The sequence below is a fragment of the Peromyscus maniculatus genome, chromosome 7 (genome assembly GCF_049852395.1).
Source record: "Peromyscus maniculatus bairdii isolate BWxNUB_F1_BW_parent chromosome 7, HU_Pman_BW_mat_3.1, whole genome shotgun sequence".
In the NCBI taxonomy this organism is placed as follows: domain Eukaryota; kingdom Metazoa; phylum Chordata; class Mammalia; order Rodentia; family Cricetidae; genus Peromyscus; species Peromyscus maniculatus.
Window position 1 is genome coordinate 18,199,383 of NC_134858.1, and position 23,905 is coordinate 18,223,287.

The window sequence follows — 23,905 nt, forward strand, 5'->3', positions numbered from 1 at the left end:
CACACACACACACACACACACACACACACACACACACACACACACACACACACACCCTTAGAAGTAAGATTAAACGCGATCTTGGGCACAACAATACCATTATTTCTGCCAGTGAAGAACTTCCACATAATTACACGTTTAGCCTTAAACCCACTGATGCAAGAAAATCGCCAGTCTGGGCTGAACTCCGCCCCCTAGCCCCAGGAAGCCCCGCATTCCGTAATGGGTTGGTGCCATTGGCTGTCACTCAGGCCCTATGACAGAGGAGGGGGGCGGGCTTATAAAGTTTCGCGAGGGTGAGTTGCACGAGTTCGCCATTTTCCGCTCTGTCATTCGAGACGTCGGTTGGCTGAGCCTGCGCGGGCACCGGAGACCCAGGAGAGTCACCGGGCGCTCCGAGACCGACCGACCATGGTGAGCGCGGCGTCCCCGCGGAGCTGGTGCCGGCGGCTGCAGGGTCCCCAGGCCCGGCTGCAGGGTCCCCGCTGCGGGGTGGGGGTGGACAGGTGCGGGCGGCGGCAGGGTCCCCGCTGCGGGGTGAGGGTGGACAGGTGCGGGCGGCTGCAGGGTCCCCGCTGCGGGGTGGGGGTGGACAGGTGCGGGCGGCTGTAGGGTCCCCGCTGCGGGGTGGGGAATGGACAGGTGCGGGCGGCTGCAGGGTCCCCGCTGCGGGGTGGGGAATGGATAGGTGCGGGCGGCGGCAGGGTTCCCAGGCCCGGCTGCAGGGTCCCCGCTGTGGGGTGGGGAATGGACTGGTACCGGCGGCTGCAGGGTCCCCGCTGCGGGGTGGGGGTGGACAGGTGCGGGCGGCTGCAGGGACCCCACTGTAGGGTGGGGGTGGACAGGTGCGGGCGGCTGCAGGGTCCCCGCTGCGGGGTGGGGGTGGACAGGTACGGGCGGCGGCAGGGACCCCAGGTCCCCCGCTTTCCGGTGTGGCTGGACAGGCGCTGGGTGGCCCCGGCGTCCCTGATCCCCGCACCGGAACTCGAGCCTGGTGGTCTCCGTGCTCTCTGCAGCTCCAGCGCTGCCCGGGCCGTGGGGCCACTGGAGGAAGACTCGAGAAGGGAACTAATTGCCTTGTATCTGCTTTAGCACAGTACACACTAGCCTTCCTCTCTGGGCTTCCAATACTGGAGGGGTGCGATGGGGAACTGCATGTACTGTATGGAAAATCGGAAACTGGGTGCAGGGAGCGGGGTTTAGGGGTCGGGTTGTGCCCGTGTTGGTGTGAGGCCTCAGTAAGACCCCCTACTCTATTCTCCGGAGAGGAAAAAGGCTTATGCAAGGATATCTTAATATAGACAGGCCCAGACCAGTTTTAAGTTCTCAGATGGTGAATATCAGCCCCAGAAACTCGAAAATACAAGTCAGGATGTTTGACCATCTGGTGGGGACTATTTGACCACGAAATGTCCCAACTCCGGAGGCAGGATGTCTCAACTCCAGAGACAGCTCGTAAAAGTCCTGACAAAGCAGCTGAACAGGCGAAAAATAAAGATAACATATAGGCCTGGGAAAATGGAACCAAAACTAATTAGGGGAGAAGGGGAGGCCCTGTGGGGGATTGTGGGTTTTTCCTCTAAAAGCTAGCTTCCCAGAGAAAGAGGAACTCCTCCCTGCCTCGCCGCGACGGGTGCCAGTGGAGGAGGCCCTGCCTGGCTTGTATCGCGCATTCTGGACACCCTCTGTCTTCGGTGGTCTCTCTGGGGGTCGTGATCTGGGCAGAACATTGGGAGACTCCCCAAGCAAGACCGCCACAGAGCCGGTATCCGATGCAAACACACAGGGGTTTATTGATCACAAGTTCCTTTTGTGTGTGTGTGTGTGTGTGTGTGTGTGTGTGTGTGTGGTTTTTCGAGACAGGGTTCCAGTTCCGGCCACATCCAAAACTCCATCGTGGGGGTCTTCGGGTAAGGGGTTTTTAAAGGGACAAACCGCAGGCAGATTCAGAATTGGGTAAGGGTGTGCACCCTTTAAGTTCATTGGCTCAGGTCTAGGGGAATTTCTATCAATGGCTAGCAGAAACCGCAGAGACATTGGGAGCCCAGAGACAAGGCCACCTGCAGCTCAGGGGGTGGGAGTGAAAGACCCCCGAAGGCAGTCTTCCCTCTGGAGAGACCCTCGCCCAGAGATCACACCGAGACCACAAGTCAGATGCAAACAGCAAGAGGCTTTATTCAGGAACACGGGTACCCGGGGCGACACAGTCCCTCAAGAGGCTCAAGAGACTGGCGCGCCCACGGGCTGGAGTGGAGGGTTTTTATAGGGTCGGGCAGCAGAAGGGCGGGTACAGAAGCGAGAAGCATGGTTTACAGGGTTCTGATTGGACGATTCATATGAGGCCAGGTTCAAACTCAGGACAGCTCGTGGTTTTTCCCCCGAGCTCCACACGCCTGCTGACTTGGTTACAAGTTGTTTTTCTGACCTTTAGTACCCTGTTTGTTCCTATGCCCATGTCCTCTAACTGAACTTCCCCGTACTTTTCAGGCCTTGCTTAAAATGGCGTTAGGCTAAGCAAGTTTGCTGGGGTCTTTCAGGAGTGGGGTTGTTTAACAAGTATTCTGGTTAGTTGGTTAGTCTTCTGGTGAGGTGGTCCTGACCCGAACCTTGGGCGGTATGTAGTTGTTTTTGAAACTTTGTAGTTTTTCCTGGAATCAAGTTCAGCTCCTCGGTCAAGGACCTGTCTAAGATGGAGTTCTTTTTAAAATGGAGTTAGTTCAGCTCCTTCAGTTGGATTGGGAGGTGTTGAGGGAACTCAGCCTCTAAGGACAGGTAAGAGACTAATGGGCCTGAGAAAGGGTCTTCGAAGAAGGCGGAAGTATGAAATATTTACATAGAAGTCTGACTGTGGGGGGGGGCATATTAAAAAAATTCCTTGTCCTAAACACTACTTTTATAATATTTGATAGGAAATGAAGAGCCAGGAATATGAAAATGTGTATGCCTATAGCTTATATACATATTCCAGGGATATTAGAGCTGGCCGCTGCTTTAAACAGGTTAACCTTTAACATGCACCCTTTGCTCTACTTTCCTTCCAGTTCAGGAGAAGTGGTCGGTTAAGAATTAAGTGGTCGGTTAAGAATTAAGTGGTTGGAGAGGTGGCTCGGAGGTTAAGAGCACTGGCTGTTCTTCCAGAGGTCCTGAGTTCAATTCCCAGCAACCACATGGTGGCTCACGACCATCTGTAATGAGATCTGGTGCCCTCTTCTGGCATCAAGGGACACATGCAAGCAGAACACTGTATACATAATAAATAAATAATCTTTTTTTAAAAAAAAAAAAGAGTTGCTTAAAAAAAAAAAAAGAATTAAGTGGTTGAGTCAGACTGGTGGTGGCGCACGCCTTTAATCCCAGCACTCGGGAGGCAGAGGCAGGCAGACTGGCCTACAAAGTGAGTTCCAGGAAAGGCGCAAAGCTACACAGAGAAACCCTGTCTCGAAAAACCAAAAAAAAAAAAAAAAAGAATTAAGTGGTTGATTAAGAATTATCTGTGTATGTCAAGATAGCCACATGATTTTGGTTGGAATGTTGGAACCCCTTGGATGCTGGCCCAGCCCCGGGTGGTGTCAGCTTATGACTTTTTCTGGACCCGGCTATTGCCTGCCAGTAAGTCTGTCACAGCAGCTGTGTCTGGGCCCCTAAGCCTGTCATGGCAGCTGTGTGTTCAAGCTATTGGGGGCCACCCACATTGGGAGACAGGTGTCAGGGGTAACGGTCGATAACTCAGATAATACCATCTGGAGCTTACTGGCATGTAATCAGAAGAAGTGGATCTTACCAGCAAGAGTCAGAGAAACAGAATTCAGAACAAAAAGAGGCTACAGGACTGTGAAGTCTCGGTGGTTAAAAGCGATCATTGCGTGGTGTTAGGAGGCAGGTGCCTGTAAGGTGGAGTCGGGAGGATGGAAGAAGTCTGAGCCTGGAGTAGAAACCCAGCCACACTGCGTAGGGCACTAAAGGGCTGGGTAATAGCCAAGAAATGACATGGGCTGTCGCTACTCATTGGTGTCTTGAAGTGCGGTGGGGACATGGAGTGGAGGTTCGGGACACTCACAGGAACAGGTCATTTGAGCTGGGGTGGGGACAGTATCAACTCTGGACAGATGAATGGACAGCTAGGCCTCTTTAGGAGACGTGAGGAGTCCTTGGTGAGGTCTCATTCTGTGAGGGTTGAAGAGGCTTGTATCCTGTGGGAAGGATGTTTTACCCTTCAGGACTACACTGAGAGCAGGCAGGACAGATTTGGGAACAGATCACAGTGTCTGAAGAGGCTTTGCAATCAGAAGGTGCAGGACTGTGCCTCCCAGTTGTGAGACCCAGTGAAACTGCTGAGTCCCTCTTGGGAGGACCCAGGAAGCAATAGACATTTCTGGGCTTTGTAACCACCCGAGGCAGTAGCTGCAGATTTCAGGTCGAAAGCTTGTAGAGTCACCTGAGCTGTATATTGAGGACGAGGGAGAGTGTGGGTAGGAAAGTTAGGCAGCCTGTTTTAGAAGCTTAACTGCCTGTTTGACCTGTTAATTGACCCAGAAATGTCAGAGGGTCCTTCTAGTGGGCCTTGAAATGTGTAATGGCCACCTAAATTAGAAGCCAGATGGTTTCCAGTAATATCAAAATCTCAGGGGCATGTTTAATTGGGATACTACTGTTGTGCCCAGATCGTGACCCCCAGAGAGACCACCAAAGACGAGCATGCCGGAATGCAAAAGCAAGGTTTAATTCTGGATATCCAAAAGCAATACAAGCCTAGGCAGGGACTTCGTCCAATACATCCAATGCAGTGGAGGCTGGAGGAAGCGCCCACCTGTCTGCAAGCTCAGTTTTTAAAGGGAAAAGTCACAAGGTTACATCATTTAGGGGTGCTAGTACAGGTACAATTCTGATTGGCTCGCTTTTAGAGGCTTTCTAGAAATCATGGCTTAATCTTACTTCTAAGGGGGTGATTGCCCGCCACCATTTCTCATTGGCTGCCCTCAGATGGGGATATTTTTATGGTCAGTTACCCTGGAAACCAGGGAGAGGACATTCCATAGTCTGGCAGTCATTACCTCGTGACTATCTTGTGACTCTGTACTTTTACACTTCCTGGTTTCTGGAATCTGGACTGACTTGTTTCAGTAACTAATGGCCTATTCCCAAAAGGAGAAATCTTAGGCCTTAGTTTTTGGGTGAAAGCATTTTGGTCTTCTTTCTAAGATGGCTCATTTTGGTCTCACACTCGGCAGTAGAAGACCCTCTTTCTCCCCAAGGTGGCTGCATGGTTGCATGGACAGCAGAGGCCCAATGTGAGTTGAGTTCCTGCCTCATGTGGAGAGCCTTAGTGAGGGCGGCTAGCTCAGCTCTTCAGCCTCAAGTACAGTTACTCCGCGGGGCTCATGTGGGGTGTTACAGCATCCTCCCCTAGTCTGTCCTGCCACCACAGAATTGAGTCTTCTCTTGAGCCAGCAGTGGGTGCTGGCAGCAGAGTGGCTGGAGTCAAAGTTGGGTGAGATTTTCCAGTCAAGTCTGACGTCTATAAGGAGACTGGTGCTTGTTGAGTCTTATCTGAGACCCAGTGAGTTGAGCTTTAAGGGTCGGGGAAGGTTTTACTTGGACGACTGTCTCTGCAGGGACTGTGTAGTGTCAGGTTTCCAGCAGGACAAGGTCAGGATGAGAATCCTGGTAGGGCTGTGGGCTGTTAGATTTTATTTTATAATACCGCTGTTTGGGGTTAGACTTTCCCCCTGGGTATTTCAGACCTTGTAGCTAGACACAAAAACTTTGTTATGGCCAGACAAGGCTCTTTTTCTTTTTTTTTTTTTTTTTGGGAACCAATGAATTTTACTGACAGAAATATGGGTGAGGGGTTACTTACAGAAGCAAAAATGAACCAAAGACAGCTGCATCACCAAAGCCCACCCCAGCCTGGGTGACAGCTCACAAAAGCTGGGAACCTGGAACATTCACTGTAAAAGTCGGAGGTTGTACTTCCCATGTGACTTAGTCCTCGTGTGTAAACGTCTTTCAGGCAGCTCAGTGCTTATCTGCTCCTTCAGGGCACTTGGCTTATATGAGTCTTTGCAGCTTAGCCCAGACATGGCTTCTTAAGGGTTGCTTTTAGCAACTTGTCTGGAGAACCTCTCTCTCTCTCTCTCTCTCTCTCTCTCTCTCTCTCTCTCTCTCTCTCTCTCTCTCTCTCTCTCTCTCCTGTCAGTTGTGTGACCTGCTGGGATGGGTCAGGGACTTCCTGAGAAGAAAGTTCCTTTCTCCTCTGGTCCCCTGTGTGTGACCTAGCTGACCTGAGGGCAATAGCTAAAATACTGGCTGTCAGCTCAGCCCCTTTTCTTATTGGCTTTAGCTTCCAATATAGCTGTTATATACCCACAACAGATTGTGGTTTGAAACCCAGCTGTTCTGTAACACTAAAAACTTGACTCAGGAACCTCAATTATCTGAACAAACCATAGTCCTTGCTCTATTTATTTTTACCAATGCCACTTAAGTTAATTTTTACAAGTCTTACTGTGACATATTTTAACCTTCTGATTTTGTCCTGACCTCTTTTTCATAATCCTTTACTTAAGTACAAAACTATTTTGTCGTACAAAATCCTTGCCAAAATGTGTTTTCTTCTTATTAGGATGGTCTCTTTCTTTCTTTCTTTCTTTCTTTCTTTCTTTCTTTCTTTCTTTCTTTCTTTCTTTCTTTCTTTCTTTCTTTCTTTCTTTCTTCCTCCCTCCCTCCCTCCCTCCCTCCCTCCCTCCCTCCCTCCCTCCCTCCCTCCTTCTCTCTCTCTCTTTCTTTCTTTCTTTCTTCTTTTTTAAAGATTTATTTATTATGTACACAGTGTTCTGCTTGAACGCCAGAAGAGGGCACCATATCTCATTACAGATGGTTGTGAGCCACCATGTGGTTGCTGGGAATTGAACTCAGGACCTCTGGAAGAGCGGCTAGTGCTCTTAACCTCTGAGCCATCTCTCCAGTCCTAGGATGGTGTTTCTATACCTGTAACCTTTTATATTTCTTTCTTACACATGTTCATTCTTCTTTGCCTTCCCTTTTTTTTCTTGGTTTTGGTTTTTTTTTTTGAGACGGGGTTTCTCTGTGTGGCCTTAGCTATTCTGGAACTCACAGTGTAGACCAGGCTGTCCTCGAACTCCCACCTGCCTCTGCCTCCTGAGTACTGGATTAAAGGTGTGTGGTGCCGCCGCCGCTGCCGCCACCATCGCCATCATCATCACCATTACCCAGCACTGTCCTTTTTAATAAAAATTTCTCTGACGAGAAAAAAGGTCATAAAAGCCTGCAAAGAGGCCATATTTGATTAGTAAACTCCTAATAGTTAAGTATTTTTCTTCTTTTTACAAATGTATTGAGAATTTCATACATGAATATAATGTGTTTTGCTCAAATCCACCCTGCATTTCCTCCCCTCCAGCTCCTCCATACCCCCACCACCAAGTTCCCGTCCCCACTTAATGCAACTTAAAAAAGTGCCAGGATGTGCAAGGGTGTAGGCTCATCGCTAGAACATGGGCAGTCTATCAGGTCACATCTGAGGTAAACTGACTCCTTACCCAGCAGCCATCAATTGCCAAAAGCTCCTCAGTGGGACTTTACAAGCCTCTCTCCCATCCATGATGGAATTTTACCTAGTTTGATCTTGTACAGGTCTTTGCATGCAGTCATAGTTGCTCTGAATGCATGAGTTCAATGTCCCTGTCAAGTTTCATAGCTCCTCTATAGCACCTGACTCTTAGACCTGTGTTTCAAGATGATCCCCAAGCCTTGGGCATAGGGAATGTAATATAGATGTGCCATTCATGGCTCAGCTCTCCAGTGTCTTGTTCTCTACACTTTGACCAGCTGGAAGTCTCTATTAATCACCGTCTACTGCAAAACAAAGCTTCTTTGGTTTAGAGAGAATGTTGGGAGCTGCAGTTTAATACCATGTCTGTTTAACTAAGTAATGGTAATTAGTGCTTCCCTAGAGCCCTGTGTTTTCATGGCTCGAAAGAGATATTCATGAGCCCAGGTCCCCTTGCTCCCTTTGGAGTTTAGATTGTATTCCCACAAATCAAATGTAAGTATGTTGGTAGACTCTGGTAGGAACTGGTGGGCCTGGAGCTAGCTGTCCATGCAGTGAGCAGCAGCAGCAGCAGGCCCAGGAAGGAGTGTCAGCTTTTTCTAGGCTCCAGGGCTCTGCTGATTCTTGCCTTATTTTAGTTCCTTGGAGCAGCTTAGATAAAAGCTCAACCATCAGCAACAGTGGTTAGCTGCTGCGGGCCACAGGAATATATCATAAGAACTCAGCTGGTTACGGCAAAATCACTACCTGGAGGGACCAGGGAATTCCTCCAGAGGAAGCCAAATTCCAAGGAGTTTTTGGTGTTATTTGGCTTGTTATATATCATCTGTCTTCTGTTATGAAAATCATGTGTGCCTTCATAGTTTTCCCAGTTGACTTTTCCCTAAGAAGGGCTAACAGTGTGAACTGATCACTCTCTGGACATACACATTTCAGGTGTTTTGAGAACTGCCTCAGGAAAGGCTTTCTCTGGAATCAGATTCTCCCTCGGCCTTTCAAGGATTAGCAGTAATAACAGTCCACATGCAAGTCTCCTGATTTAAGATAAATTCCATAAGGAGACACCGCCTAGGTCAGGTGGACGTTAAGTAATAGCTTTACACAATTCAGCTCGGACCCTCCTTTCTTACAGCCTTACTAACTTTATAGACCGCTAATTCCTTACCTAACCACTTCTAGGAATAGTTAGATAACCTTCTGTGCTAACAGCTATGCTCAGCCAGAACCCCAGTTCAAGCCTCCCTGTAATCATCATCATTGGCAGCATCTGGCCAGGTCCATTCCCAGACAGAAGAAAGTACCTTATCAGAGATACCTCTGTACTCTCTAAGAACAGACCTAAGCATCCAGGCTACCCGTTTGAGAAGGCCTGGCGGATGTGCCAATTAAGTTTTACTTTCTCCTTTCCCAAATCTTACCTCCAGTTCCAGATCTCCCTTTAACTATCACCAGAGGCATCTAGCTGTGCACAGGTTGCCTAGCGACTGAGCACACTTTCGCCCACCCTGCAGAAAAACGGCAGATAGCTTGGACACATAGGAGCCACAGGAAAAAAGAAGACAGTTTTATTTTCTCCCATTGACTTAGCAACTTATAGATTCTTAACATTTTTCTACCAATCACGTTTAAGATTTTTATAGTTGAGCACATAAGGTCCCTCTTCTTAGATATTACCTGAATTTAGCCTTTAGTTAATTCATTTCCCCATTGGTCACTTCCCTTTGGGGTTGCAAATGATAATTAACAGTTATTGCCTCTCAATGTGATTCTTATCACCCCTCCGTTTGACCCTGGAAGCCTAGCTTTATATACCAGGACTTCCAGGGCACAGGAGGGAGAAAAGAGTATGGAAGAACTAGACAGGTAAGAACTTGCGAGGAACAAACTGAGATGGGGAAGAACTAGATTGAAGGGCTAGAAGAGAGTACTAGAGGAATGAGATGGAAGATGAGGAAGAGTCAGATGGGAAAGCCCTAGCTGGGTAAGAAGAAGATGAAAAGGACCTAGATGAGGCAGAATTAAGACGAGAGAATTAAGATAGAACTTAAGAGGGAACAGTAGATAAACAGAGAGAGATCAGGCAAGGAAGGAGCTAGGCACGAGAACAGAACTGAAACTGTGTATATGTGGATGTTATGGCAGAGGAATTAAAGCAAGTGGACTATAGAGCTCGGTGTGCTGAGATTCTATTTCCTGAAAACAGTCCTTGCCGTTAGTAGTTCTCTCTCCTGAGCCCCTGGGATGTATAATATTAAGGCTGGTCCCTCCAATATCATACAAGAGCTAGCAGAATTCCCTTCTAGAGAAATAAGACCTTTGAGTTCAACCTGTTACTCCCCTGACAATCCCAAGGGATGAGACTAGCGGATTTTTTCTATTAGTATATAGAGTGGGGGTTCATTCTGTGCTCTAGATAGGTTAGCGTGGATCCCTACACCTTGAACTAAAATAGGGCTCTAGCCATATGTGCCTAATCTTTCCTTCCTTGGGGTGATGTTAGGTGTCTGGAGTCATTCTCCAGATCTCTGGCATGTTGCCCATAGTAGGATTTGATACATGGTTTTCTCAGTGTCTGACAACTCACTTTTGCTTTTGAGGGAACTTGATACCTGTGTAGATGTTTATTAATCTTGTCACTCACGGGCGGAAGGAAAGTCAGGATCTATACCAGGGATTCGTAAATGTTCTGTACTTTTGACCCCCTCCACACACACACACCGGGAAAAACTTGTATGCTCTTGGGTGTTCATGTGTGTAAAATAGATATGCTTCATATGAAACATTTGCTGTAGTAAGAATTTTATTTATTTTAAAACGATGCTTTGACATACATCCAATATAACATTTCTCAAAGATGAAAGAGACTTTGAATACTAGTGAGACAAGCTAATTTGTCTGACATAATATGGTGTGAAGATAAATGGCAAGAGATTATGGCAGAAAAATATTAAATGTCTGTTTTTCATAAAAACCTTGTGTTTTGAAAGAGCAGCTAACTATGTAGAGTACAAACCCTACAATTTATAACATCCTTGAATCTGAGCCAGAGTGATACAGGCGGCCTCTATCGGTGCTGTGCGATGTACTGGTACACACTGTGTAAAGCGTGCATGTCGTAGGTTCTGAACAGAGACCCGTCACGGGGAAGGCGTCCTGTAGCAGCGTTGAGCCAATTCTGTCCATATTTGATTTTTAGTGTTCCCAGTTTTTGGACCCCCTTCCTTGTTATGTGACCCCACATGGAGCTGCAGCTAACAGGTTGAGAATAGGACTCTGTGCTGGATCGTTGTATGTCAAGTTGACACAAGCTGAAGTCATCTAAGAGGAGGGAGCCTCAGTTAAGAAAATGCTTCCATACGATGGGGCTGTAAGCAAGCGTGGTGGGTGGTGCCGTCCCTGGGCTGGTGGTTCTGGGTTCTATAAGAAAGCAGGCTGAGCAAGCCAGGGGAAGCAAGCCAGTAAGCAGCCCTACTCCATGGCCTCTGCCTCAGCTCCTGCCTCCAGGATCCTGCCCTGCTTGAGTTCCTGTCCTCACTGCTTTTCATGATGAACTATTAATATGGATCTGAGTGAAATAAACCCTGTCCTCCCCAAGCTGCCTTTGGTTGTGGTGATTGATCACAGCAAAAGTAACCCTAACTAAGACAGACTCTGTGGTCAGCACTGAGAACTGAGCTCATACCTTGGCATACACCTGTAACACAGTGCTGTGACGCCAGCCTCAGCATCTACATTTTCTCCTTTGGAGACTGAATGTTATTGTTTAGGATTGGGTTCGTATTCTTTCCCCTTGCTCTTACTAAAACCTACCTCACATACCTGTGTCTTCCTCTATGGATTGTTTTCCTTTTGGGAATGAGAAAAGGCTAGCGTTGTTTTCTTGAACCAGTATGTTGACACCTGTGTTGATTTTTCTCATTCCATGATACAGAATACAAATTAAGCTGTACCTTCTGTAAGAAACTAGTAACACACACACACACACACACACACACACACACACAGAGAGAGAGAGAGAGAGAGAGAGAGAGAGAGAGAGAGAGAGAGAGAGAGAGAGAGAGAGAGAAAGGGAGAGAGAGGTGAACTCTGATTTTGTGTTCCTTGAACTGAAGAGAAATGTGTCATTTCAGGGCTTGGTATTATTTGAGGACGTAGCCGTGCACTTCACCCGGCGGGAGTGGCAGGAGCTGGATGCGGCCCAGAGGACCCTCTATAGGGATGTGATGCTGGAGAACTACAGCAATCTGCTGTTCCTGGGTGAGTGGAACTCCTTGTCAGTCTCAGCAAGCACTTCCTCCTTAGTTAACAAGCAGAGAAATCATGACTTACTCTAAAGATTTATTTTTATTTGTAGCTATGTATATGTGTCTGCGAGAGTGAGTACCACATGTGTGTGGGTACCTGTGCACACCAGAGGGCATTAGGTAGCCCAGAGCTTGAAATGAACAGTTGTGAGCTGCCAAGTTTGGATACTGGGAGCTGAACTTGGGTCTCCCAAGAGCAATATTTGCTCTTAGACCCAGAACCGTCTTTCCAGCCCACTGAACTTTCTCAAGGTCATTATTTGGGGTTATCTACCTTGCAGTTTAATGCCACAAGAGGGTGGTCTTCTGGCTATTGAAGGATGAGAATATAGATCCTCTCTGACCAATCAGTTTCTTACCTATTGAACAATTCCCGAAGTGGAGCTGTGGTTTCTCAGGAGACTGTCATAACACCCTGACACCATTTGCTTACTATTTCCAATTTGCAGAGCCCCGCATGGCCAAGCCTAAGCTGATCTTCAACTTGGAACGCGGCCATGGGCCATGGAGCCTAGCGGAAGCTTCAGTGCCGAGCTTCGCGGGTGAGTACACGTGGACGAGGAGGTCAGCAGGCAGCGCTCCTCCGGTACTGGTCATGTTGAGCTGTTGGTGTTGTTTTAATCAAATCTCATCGAAACCCAGACCCGAAACAGCTGGTCACATGGGTCTAACCTTTTTTTTCCTTTCTTTTCTTTGGGTGGTTTTGTTTTTTGTTTTTTCAAGACAGGGTTTGTCTGTGTAGCTTTTGGAGCCTATCCTGGAACTCACTCTGTACACCAGGCTGGCCTCAAACTCAAGAGATCCACCTGTCTCTGCCTCCCGAGTGCTGGGACTAAAGGCAACTTTTTTTTCTTTTTTTTTTTTTTTTTTTTTTATATATATTTTTTATTTTACAATACCATTCAGTTCTACATATCAGCCATGGGTTCCCCTATTCTCCCCCCTCCCACGCCCTCCCCTTACCCCCAGCCCACCCTCCATTCCCACCTCCTCCAGGACAAGTCCTCCCCCGAGGACTGTGATCGACTTGGTAGACTCAGTCCAGGGAGGTCCAGTCCCTTCCTCCCAGACTGAGCCAAGTGTCCCTGCATAAGTTCCTGGTTTCAAACAGCCAACTCATGGAATGAGCACAGGACTTGGTCCCACTGCCTAAATGCCTCCCAAACTGATCAAGCCAATCAACTGTCTCACCTATTCAGAGGGCCTGATCCAGCAGGGAGCCCCTCAGTCTTTGGTTCATAGTTCATGTGTTTCCATTCATTTGGCTATTTTTTTTTCAATAATTGAGTAAAACTGAAATTTATTATATGCCACAGTCGTCCTACGGACCTCCATGCTATATATATATATATAGCCTCTATGGTTCTATGGGTTGTGGTCTGATTGTTCATTTTATATCTAGAATCCACCAATGAGTGAGTACATACCATAACTGTCTTTCTGGGTTTGGGTTACCTCACTCAGGATGATATTTTCTAGTTCCATCCATTTGCCTGCAAATTTCATGCTTTCATTGTTTTTCTCTGCTGAGTAGTACTCCATTGTGTATATGTACCACATTTTTTTCATCCATTCTTCCGTTGATGGGCATCTAGGTTGTTAACTTTTTTTTCTTAATCCATTTTTAAAAGAATATTCATGGCGTCACTCCATCACCCTGATTTTCTTGCTGAAGATTTGCCTAAAAAATCTGAGATCTGCCAAAACAAACCCTGTATAGATCTTCTTAGCCACTTTTCACTGATTAAATGCTTGACCTAATTTCTTGTTTGTCCTGCTATCTTACTTGTTTTAATATAATAGCTTTGTTATTGGACCTTTGTTTTCATTTATAGGTAGGTAGTTGTCTTTGTAATTGTCATGTTACCAATGCTGGTCACATGATACCTCTCTCCTAAAAGAGCTTATAGTTGGATAGAGCACAGTGGACTGAAGATAGATGAGTGATGAATAGCCAGAAAGAAGGTTTACCAGGAAAGATATTTAGGAGTGTTTATGCTAGCAGAGGCACACAGTGAGTTTGCTGTGGATGGATATTTTCATTTAATTTCCCTTTCACTTTGAGATGTGATTAGTAGTTGGGTATAAATTAATGACTTGATAGTGATCATGGTTAGAATATAGATACATTTGAAAATCAGTAGCCTACAGACATTTTAATATACTTAATGTACTGTATTATCTCCTGCTTTCATATCCTTTTAATATTCATTAGGTTTCATTTTCACTGTTTTTTGTATGTTCTTTGTGTAGTTACTGGTGTTATGTGAGTTGTCTTTATTTTTCGTTTCTGTATTGGGTTTTCTTCCTCCTCTAAGTGGTGCAGTAGGCTCAGGCTGCAGGTGAGGAGTAATGGCAAGTCCCCCTGGCATAGAATGGGAAGATTGATGGCTCCTCACTGTTGTACAAATTCCAGTATGGAAACATCAATTATGGCAGAACAGACAAAATACGATAAATCTTCCAACACATATTGGCCCTCTAATAACTGATTCCAAAGATAGGGAAGTGGAAAAGATGCCAGATACAAAATTCATACGCTACATTTACTAGTGATCACTGACCTGAAAGAGTTTTCAAATAAATAGATGAATGAAGAATAAATTTAAAGCTTTCCCAAGAAATTTAGAATCTTCAGTAAGAAATTCAGAGAGATTGGGAAAGAAAATACAACCCGAGATCTTGAAAGGGAAATGCTCAACCATAACTAGAATATTCACTAAAATGCATCATAGAGTATATAGTGTGACAGAAAAAATAAAACAAAGCAGAACAGGGATTGCAGCTGGGGTTGAGAATTATTAGTCAGATTGAGAGAAAATATAACACTTAATACCCTCTGGCTATGATTAAGAAACCTAACATGGCTCGTGGGGTGGTTCAGTGTGTAAAGGCACTGGAAGGCCTGACCACCTGAGTTTTGTCATTGGGTCCCACCTAGTGGAGGAAGAGAACAGACTCCCTTCAGGTTGTCCTTGGACTTCCACACATGCGCCATGGCATGCATGTACCTACACCATACACACACACACACACACACACACACACACACACACACACACACACACACAATGAACAAAAAGAATTACTGCCTGGGAATCTGGCACACAGTAGCAATGAAGGGACTAGAGGCCTAGATTCCCAGGCCTCTAGGTGACTAACCAACATATCTAGGTGTGTGAGCAGTTTAGAACCATGACTTGATACAAAAAATTGACATGATCCAAAAAGACCTTTTCAAGGGTCATTAAAATGAAATTGCCAGAGCACAAAAGAAAGACTCTTGAAACTGGCGAGAAGACCGTGCTGAGTTACTTTAGAATACAAGCACATTAGCACAGGCTGTGTCTCAGCAAAGACTGCCCTGACCGGAAAGCAGGGCTCATGCATTTGAAACCCTGAGTCAAACTGTGAAGCAAGATTTCTCTGACCAACAAAGTTATCCTGTAAAACTAGAAAGAACTGATGGCCTTCTACAATGAGCATGAATTCAATTTATATTTCAACAATAAAACAAAGCAAAGGAAATATGAGTTAGAATCCTGGTATCTGTTAGAGAAATTTGTTATATTCATTACGGAATAAAATAGGTACTGTGGGTCAGTAAGTGTGTTAGTTGGGGTTTCTGTTGCTATGCTAAAACACCATGACCAAAAGCAACTTAGGGTGGAAAAGATTTATTTCTGCTTATAGTTCCACAGCACAGTCCATCACTCAAGCAGGGATTGGGGCAGAGACCATGGAGGATACTGCTTCCTGGCTTGTTCCCTATGGCGTGCTCAGTCTGCTTGCTTGCTTGCTTGCTTGCTTGCTTGCTTGCTTGCTTGCTTGCTTGCTTGCTTGCTTGCTTGCTTCCTTCCTTCCTTCCTTCCTTCCTTCCTTCCTTCCTTCCTTCCTTCCTTTCTTTCTTTCTTTCTTTTCTTTCTTTCTTTTTTTAGTATAAATAGAAAACATTTATATGACTCAAGTTTATCCAAATAGCTTAACCTTAACAGACTTAGCAAAGACAAAGGGGCCTGGCAACGTTTTTAAGCCTTAATGGGCCCTGGATAAAGAGAGGCATTCTCCAAGTCACTGGTTCTCAGCTTTCTCAATGCTTTTCATAACTGCAGTTTTGCCATTGTTGAATCTCAGTGCAAACATCTGACATACAGGTGGTCCTAGGCTACCCCTGTAAAAAGATTTTTTCAACTCCCAAAGGATCGAGACTCATGGAGTCAGAAGCTGTTTCAAGCCCTTTGCCAGGCTGCTTAGGTCATTGTCTTGCTGTTTCACAAAAAATGAACATCCCAGTTCCTAGTTAGTATTTGGTGCTTAAGACTCTGACTCTAATTTTTAGCCTTTTATTTTAAGTCCAAATATTAACAATATAGAGCATTTCATAAACTTAAAATTTCCCGTAGCCTTACAAAATTCAAATATTTTAAAAACTGTCCTTAAAAAGGTTAAGATCTCTCAAATGTCTTTCTGCAATATCAAAAATAAAACACCTTCTTATACTTAAAGAGGGAGAAAACATGGCATCACCATGATCTGTATAAAGCTCTGGAGTGCAAACAATCCCAAAGTTCAGTATCTGGGATTCATTTATAATTATTTTGGTTCTTTCACTTAGAGGAATGGATGATTTCTTTAGCCCTACCCTTGGTGGCACATACATGCTCCATTTCACTGTGGCTGGTGTTTCTGGTGATCATCACCTGGCACTGGCATTTTCAAAACTGCTAAGGTCCACCATTGCAACTAGACTCTTTGGAACGTAGTCCTGCCATACATTTGCAAACCACCTGTTCCCTGTGATCCTCTCCTGTCTTTAAAACCATTATCTTATTACATGGGTAAATCTTAAATCACAAAGTTTAGCTGCCAGAGCAAGCACTGAGACCCAGCTGTAATATTTATCAAATACCTTATTCATTAAACATATGTAGCCATCTATTTAAATTCTCTAGAAGCTTGCTGTTGAACACATGGGAAAGACATAAGTACTTAGGTGTAACTCTCTAAGTTAGCTTTTGTTAACCTGAATAAGTCTTTATAACCTTAGTAAAAGATGGTTGCCAGCCATGTGGCTGCCTCTGAGGTCACCAGCCAAGATGGAGGAAAGCCATGTGGTTGCTGTTTAAAGCATGTTTTTCTGAACAATAATTACTTGCATACACGTGCACAGTTGGATCCAAGTTAGATACACATACATACAGTTCAAGCTAGCTTCCATTCATACATATAGTATTTATTTCTGCTACTATAATATAATATCTTCTAGCTTCGTTCTTGCTCATCCTTCATAAATCACAAAGTTCTGGGTTTTTTTTTTTGTTTTTTTTGTTTTTTTTTTTGGGTTTTTCAAGACAGGGTTTGGTGCCTGTCCTGGATCTCACTCTGTAGACCAGGCTGGCCTCAAACTCAGAGATCCGCCTGGCTCTGCCTCCTGAGTTCTGGGATTAAAGGTGTTCACCACCACCGCCTGGCTCAGTGTCTGCTACTTCTGGGACCCAGGACCACCAGCCCAGTGGTGCAAGTGGCCACTCCCCTTTCCACGTCTATCAAGAAAATGTCCCCTAGGCTTGCCCATAGGCCAGTTGGTCAGGGCATGTTCTTAATTGAGGTCCCCTCTTTCAGAATGACTCTAGCTGCGTCAAGTTGACATCAAACAGCATAATAGCATATGAAGGCATGACTTGTCGTTTATATTTGAATTCTTAAAAAATATATTTATTATTGAACCGTGACATTTTTAATATTATAGGTGTTCATAAAGTGAGTGCCCTGATTGACACCAGCAAGGAAAATCCTAAGATACATCTGGGGCCACTTGAAATAACTAACCAAAAGATACCAAATGAAGACATGATTGAAGTAAGTAGACATGTAATGTAAGGTCAAACCATATGTCCACACTTAGAGTGAGCTGCTTCTCAGTAGTGAGCCTGATTAGATGCAAGCTGGAGAACCTGATGATTGTCATCTATTTAAGCAAGCCTACCAGACTCCTCAGCAGCTTAGTTTGCGTCACAGTAAAGTTCATAGTGTTAGTATTTTCAAAGAGGCAAAGGCAATATTATTGATACATAAAGACATTTCATCTCAAAGAGACTTCTAGTAAATTCTGTAAATACTTGAAATCCTTTCCTTGTCCACAGTGTGGCTTATGTGGGAATGAAGTACTGAATGTAGTATATGTGGATAATGTTTTTAAGGGGACAAATCAGTCACTGGTAAAGAGCACACAGAAATATCTAGAGATTATGAGGCAGCATACTTGGAATATTAGGCAGCTCATTCTAGGAAAAAGTGCTGGAGCACTAATGAATCTTAACAAATTCTTTTGTTTCAAGGCAAAACTGAAAACTCCACAGAAAGTCTACAAAGGGACAAGAGCATGTCATGGTAGAGCTCCTGCCAAAACATTTCACCAGAAGTTAAGGGAAAACAAGAACCAGATACTGTACAGAGAAGAGAACCTCTATGAATGTAAGGAATGTGGGAGAACTTTCTCTAATAACTCAACCCTCATCAAGCATCGCAGAAGAACTCATAATGTACAGAACCGCTTTGAATGTACTGAATGTGGTAAAATGTACCATTGGAAGTCAGACCTCACTGATCATCAGAAAATGCATAGTCAAGAGAGGATCTATGAATGTAAAGAATGTGAGAAAGCTTTCTTTCGTAGGTCTCATCTCAATGCACATAAAATAATTCATACAGGTGAGAAGCCTTATAAATGTACAGAATGCAAGAAAGCTTTCAATTACAAGTCAGACCTTACTCGACATAAAAAAACTCATTTGGGTGAAAAGCCTTTTAAATGTGAAGAGTGCATGAAAGGTTTTTCCCGAAAGTCAAAGCTCGCTATACATCAGAGAACTCATTCTGGTGAGAAGCCTTATGAATGTACAGAATGCCCGAAAACTTTCTCCCATAAGTCACAACTTACTGCACATAGGATAACTCATTCATCTGAGAATTTTTATGAATGTAAAGAGTGTAATAAATCTTTCCACTGGAAGTGTCAACTCACAGCACATCAGAAAAGGCACACAGGAAAAAACTTCATGAATACAGAACGCAGGAAAACCTGCCACAAGTCAGAAGTCACTGGACATCAGAGAACTCAGATCGCTGAAAAGCCCTATGGATATGAGGAATTCGGGGAAGAAGGATTTCAAGTATTTACAGAAGAATTCTACACTAAGTCAGACCTTACTGTACATCAGGGAAATTCATAATTGAGAAGCTTTACAGAATGTAGGAAGGTTTTCCAGTGCAAATCTGACCTCATTCATCATCAGAGATCCACAGAAACGAGAAGCCACCGTGAAGAATGGTGCTCAAAGTTAGCCCTAGCAACAGAGAAGAGCATGTGAAGAGAAGCAGGGAGGCTGTCTTGACAGAACCTGCCTGACTCACCTGCCAGCAGACTCCACAAAGAGCTCTTGCTTTCTTTTATTCTTTGGTTTCTCTGTGTAGCCTGGCTGTCCTAGAACTTGCTCTTTAGATCAGGCTGGCCTCTAACTCAGAGATCCACCTGCCTCCGTGCTGGGACTAAAGATGTGTTATCAGTAGCTTGGGGTGGGGGGGGTCATCCCCCAGCTACCACCAGGGTTATGCAAGAAAATGCACAAATGCAAAATGCAATGAAAGCTTAGGAAAGATTCTCTCTCTGCAAATATTTCTGTCTCCACAGTTATATCTCTTTACATACAGCTGTATTTTCTACACACACACACACAGCCCCTTCTCTCTGAAAAATCTCTCTTGCTCTCTCTCCTGCCTACCTATTCATGTTCTCTCCTCAGGTCTTTCTGCGCACACACACACACACACACACACACACACTCACTCACTCACTGTCCAGGTCTTTCCACGGTTCCCTCACATAGCTCTTCCTTCATGGCAGCAGCTCTTTCACCCAGCTCTGCACAGCCGTCTCTCCCCACACCACAGCTGCTGCCCCACAGCCAAACTCTGGACAATTATAAGTTACATTTTTCAAGGCCATACCCTTTCTCAGAACAAGATAAGTCACGTAGTCTCTCTTGGGCTAGTGATGTCACATTGACCCATGCACGTAGCTCTAAGTTGGTGAGGGGTCCCCGACAGTAAACAGTTGGCTGAACCTTGAGCCGTCAGGGTACGTGCGGACAGAGAGCTGCTGCAGGGAGCCCTATCTCAGTGTAAACAGTCTGGCCTTGATTGAGCAATAAACAACACCCGGGGATTAGTGTTGGTGTCTGTTCTGTAGGGACAGCTTTGTTTTGATTTGTTCTGATCAGCCTAAAATTAGCTGTCTTTGAGACTGAAAATGCTGTTACTTTCCTGTGTCAGTAAAGAAGAATATTCTGGTGTTATTTCTATACATCAGAATTATACAGCTTAAACAGAAATCCACAACTAAATGTGTGCCCCAAGATGTAATATTTTCTTGAGACACGCAGTGGGAAAACACCCATAGCTGTTTTTAGGAAAGAAATGTAGTAGCACATGAGAAAAATAACAGACAGGAGCCGCAGGTCAGTAACAGTAACTCCACGGCTTTGGCAAGTGGGGCTCCCCACCAGGGAGTTATGTCTGGTGGGTGGACTTGTCAAGCACTAGTTGTCACCTGCTGTATACTCCCGTAGCCTTTGGCAGTGTGTACCCCTACTGCCTGGATAGAGTTCTCTTTGACAAGTCAGCATCCCTGCGAACACCTGTTCCCCCAGTTCTGACAGTAGTGGAGACGGGGATCACTTGAACTTGCTGACTTCTAGCCTAGCTGAGAATGAGTCCCAGGAACAGGTGGAGAGTGGTGGAAGTGGACCCTCAATACCCACTCTGGCTTCTGTGTGTGAGTTTAGGTGCACATTAAACACGTGTAAACAAGAAAGGAAAGCAAAGGAGGCTGGTGAATGGGTCACTGTGTAAATTGTTTATCACCAATCCGATGACTCAGGTTTGATCCCTAGAACCTGCACTGTTGGATGGACAGCTGCAAGTTGTCCCACAGGTACACAAATGGGTTAAGAACAGGTGGCGTGGGTGCCTACACAAAGTAGAGGTGGGGAGCAGCTTGCTGCAGGTGCCGCCCCCCCCCCCCGTTATTCATCCGAGAGTCAAGCTAAGGAACACCCTATAAATCTAGTAATTAAGAAACAGCAGCGTTTCAGATAAGCCCTCGGGAATGGCTCAGTGGTGGTGTCTACTGCGCCTGTGCATTGCTGATCTTTTATATTCAGTTTTTCCAGGTTGTCTGCACTGTCAACGTTTATGCTCTTGAATCTGTTTGAAAAACAAACAAGCCATTAACCGTGTGAAAAATTGCAACAAATTGATGCTTTATTGCACTCTGTGAAGTCAATCTCCATGTCTGTCTTCTTGCCTTTTTTCCATCCGTATGTGGACAAGGTTATCATCAGCTCCTAGTTGCCTTACGAGCTTGGCTGTGCAACAAACCCCTTTCACTTTGAATCTCAGTTTGGGTTTGTCAGCCAGTTCTGCACAGTTATTTGGGGATTTATCCTGACTTTTATACCTCACTTCAACTGATCATTTCATCCCTATTCACATTTATTCTAAGAGCTTTATGTCCTGACAGTCTTACAGCAAATGTGAATGGTGATGAACTATCTGCTCAGATGTCTAAACATTACCTGCCTGAGGACATGTAGAGAATAGTGAACTTTCTGTCTGTGGGGCATAGCTACCAAAGTACTAAGTGTCCTTGACTGGCTGGAGACGATGGTGGCAGTTTTGGAACCGCCCTCCCTTCCTCCCCGCTGCAGACAGCTCCACTGGCCCTGACGGGTTTAGACGCCAGAAAGTTGCCTTCAGCTTGTGCCTATATACACACTGAGAGGGCCAGGGAGCCAGACCGAGCCGTGCGTGACAGGTTTCTAACAGCCCAGCCAGGAACCAGGCTTTAGGGAACTGGCTGGAGCTGAGCAAGTAGCTCTTGGGAAAACCACAATTTAGGGGCAACCAACCAACAGGTGCCCGTCCCCCAGCCTCCTGCCAGCTCAGCAAACCCCCAAACCCCGTCTGCTGGCACAGCAAATGTCCCCCAGACTTCTGCTAGCTAAAGGTAGCTTTCCCTAATCTCGTGTCAACAAGCCCCTAGACATTAGCCCCCCACCACTAAATACTAGAGCCACCTACCAGTCAACCCCCAGACTAATCTTTCCTCCACCAGTCAGCACCAGATCAATCCCTTCCCTCGAATTCCCCTAACTGACCTCCCTTTGGGGTCGCTATTTGCCACCCCAACATACTGGAAAAAATGCTCTTGCTAAATTGCATATGTGACTGCTGGTCTTGGAGGCTTCTCTCAGATCCCAACACAAATAAAAGCTTAAAATTCATTCCTATTAATTTGCCTCCAGTGAACTCAACTAGTACTTACAGTTTCTGCTTATAGGATTATCTGTCAGGGATAATATACATAGTCTTTTTTTAATATCTGATCACAGTATCTGATTGTACTGTGGCGATTTGAATGAGATTGGCCCTCATAGGCTCACGTTTAAAAACGTCCCCATTTGGTGGAACTGTTGGGGGAGGATCAGGAGGTGTGGCCTTACTGGAGTGGGTGTGTCACTCAGGTGGGCTTTGAGGCGGAGCTAACCTCAGCTCCTGGTGGGTCAGTGTGAGTTCTCGGCTGTTGCTGATGCCATGCCTTGGCTCTGCCATCTTGGACTCTAACTCTGAAATTATAAAACTAAATAAACACTCTATTTTTTTATAAGTTGCCTTGATTATGGTGTTTTGTCACAGCAATAGAAAAGTGACTAGTATACCTGTCGTCCTTCACTGTACCTCAGTGGGTCACCTCTGACAACTGTCACCTAGGACACTCGAGGTTCTCCCTTACTCCATGTTACTTTTGAAAAGTGCATTATGTCTTCTGGCCTTCCTATCTACAAATCCTCACTCACCTATACTGTATTCAACACATGGCCGAGAAGCACTTGAAGAAATGTTCAACATCCTTAGTCATTCAGGAAATGCAAATCAAAACTGCTTTGATATTTTTGTCTATACCGGTCATAATGGCCAAGTTAATAAGACAAATGACGGCTCTTGCTTGTCAGGATGTGGGAGGAAGGGGAACACTTCTCCGTTGTTGGTGGGAGCGCACACTTAGACACTATGGAAAGCAGTATGATGGGTCCACAGGAAGCTGGGAGTAGATCTACCTCAGTATCCAGCTATGGGCATGTATCCAAAGGACTCTACCCAGCTTGGGCATGTATCCAAAGGACTCTACCCTACTACAAAGACACTTGCTCATCTGTGTTCATTGCTGCTCGAATATCTAGAAATTAGAAACAGCCTGGATGTCCCTCAACTGATGATAAGGAAATTGTACATTTACATAATGGAATATTATAGAGAATCATGGGATTCACAGGTAAAGGGGATGGAGCCAGTAAAACATTACTACTCGGGTGACCCAGACCCAAAATGACAAATATGGTATGTCTTCTCCTATCTGTGGATGTTACCTTTTAAGCCTTTGATAGGCATGCTACAATTTGTATAAGCACAGAGGAGAGGTATAGAGAAGGTGAGGGGGAAGGGAGGGTGACCCAAGGAAGAGGGAACAGGAAATTATGGAGAGCAGGGGTGGGGTGGGAAGGCAGACTAGAACAGGAGGATTAAATAGTGCTGTAGCAAGAGTTCCCACAGAGCTCTGTGGCTGGGTTGATTCTGGAGCATCGGCCCCTGGTTTTGATCTGCCCTAATGACTGCTGCCTTTTGGGTCTGCTACCTTCTGTTTGAAGTACGCAAACCTTATCTGAGAGTTCCCTAAAGTTTCAAAGCCTATACAAGACTTGGTTGTTGGAAGACTCAGAAAACTGAGATGACCTGTGCCTGGGAACTGCTTTGGCACTTGTCTCTTTGGGGAGCTTCAGATAAGAGGTTCTGATATGTGGAAATGAACCTGCTAAAGGTGTGAATTGTATAACAATAAAAAAGCCTTTTGCAAAGTTACAGTCACCCAGTTCACCAGAAGCCGACTCCCCTACGGCTGCAAAGGCTAAAATTC

At 45.3% G+C, this 23,905-nt stretch overlaps 1 protein-coding gene across 1 annotated transcript; it reads left to right on the forward strand.

The window, feature by feature from the left end:
* The first annotated feature begins 262 nt into the window (after positions 1-262).
* LOC102916097 (uncharacterized) lies at positions 263-22,600 on the forward strand. Its single transcript, XM_006982370.4, has 5 exons — positions 263-414; positions 11,701-11,827; positions 12,324-12,416; positions 17,624-17,733; positions 18,213-22,600. The coding sequence occupies exons 1-5, from the start codon at positions 412-414 to the stop codon at positions 19,104-19,106; spliced, it is 1,227 nt and encodes a 408-aa protein (XP_006982432.1). The 5' UTR covers positions 263-411; the 3' UTR covers positions 19,107-22,600.
* Positions 22,601-23,905: the final 1,305 nt, after the last annotated feature.

Bases quoted from the DNA above. Each gene is read 5' to 3' on its own strand.
- LOC102916097 (XM_006982370.4), top strand. The intron at 12,417-17,623 runs GTGAGTACACGT...TTAATATTATAG, and splicing joins TTCAGTGCCGAGCTTCGCGG to GTGTTCATAAAGTGAGTGCC. The intron at 17,734-18,212 runs GTAAGTAGACAT...TTTTGTTTCAAG, and splicing joins CAAATGAAGACATGATTGAA to GCAAAACTGAAAACTCCACA.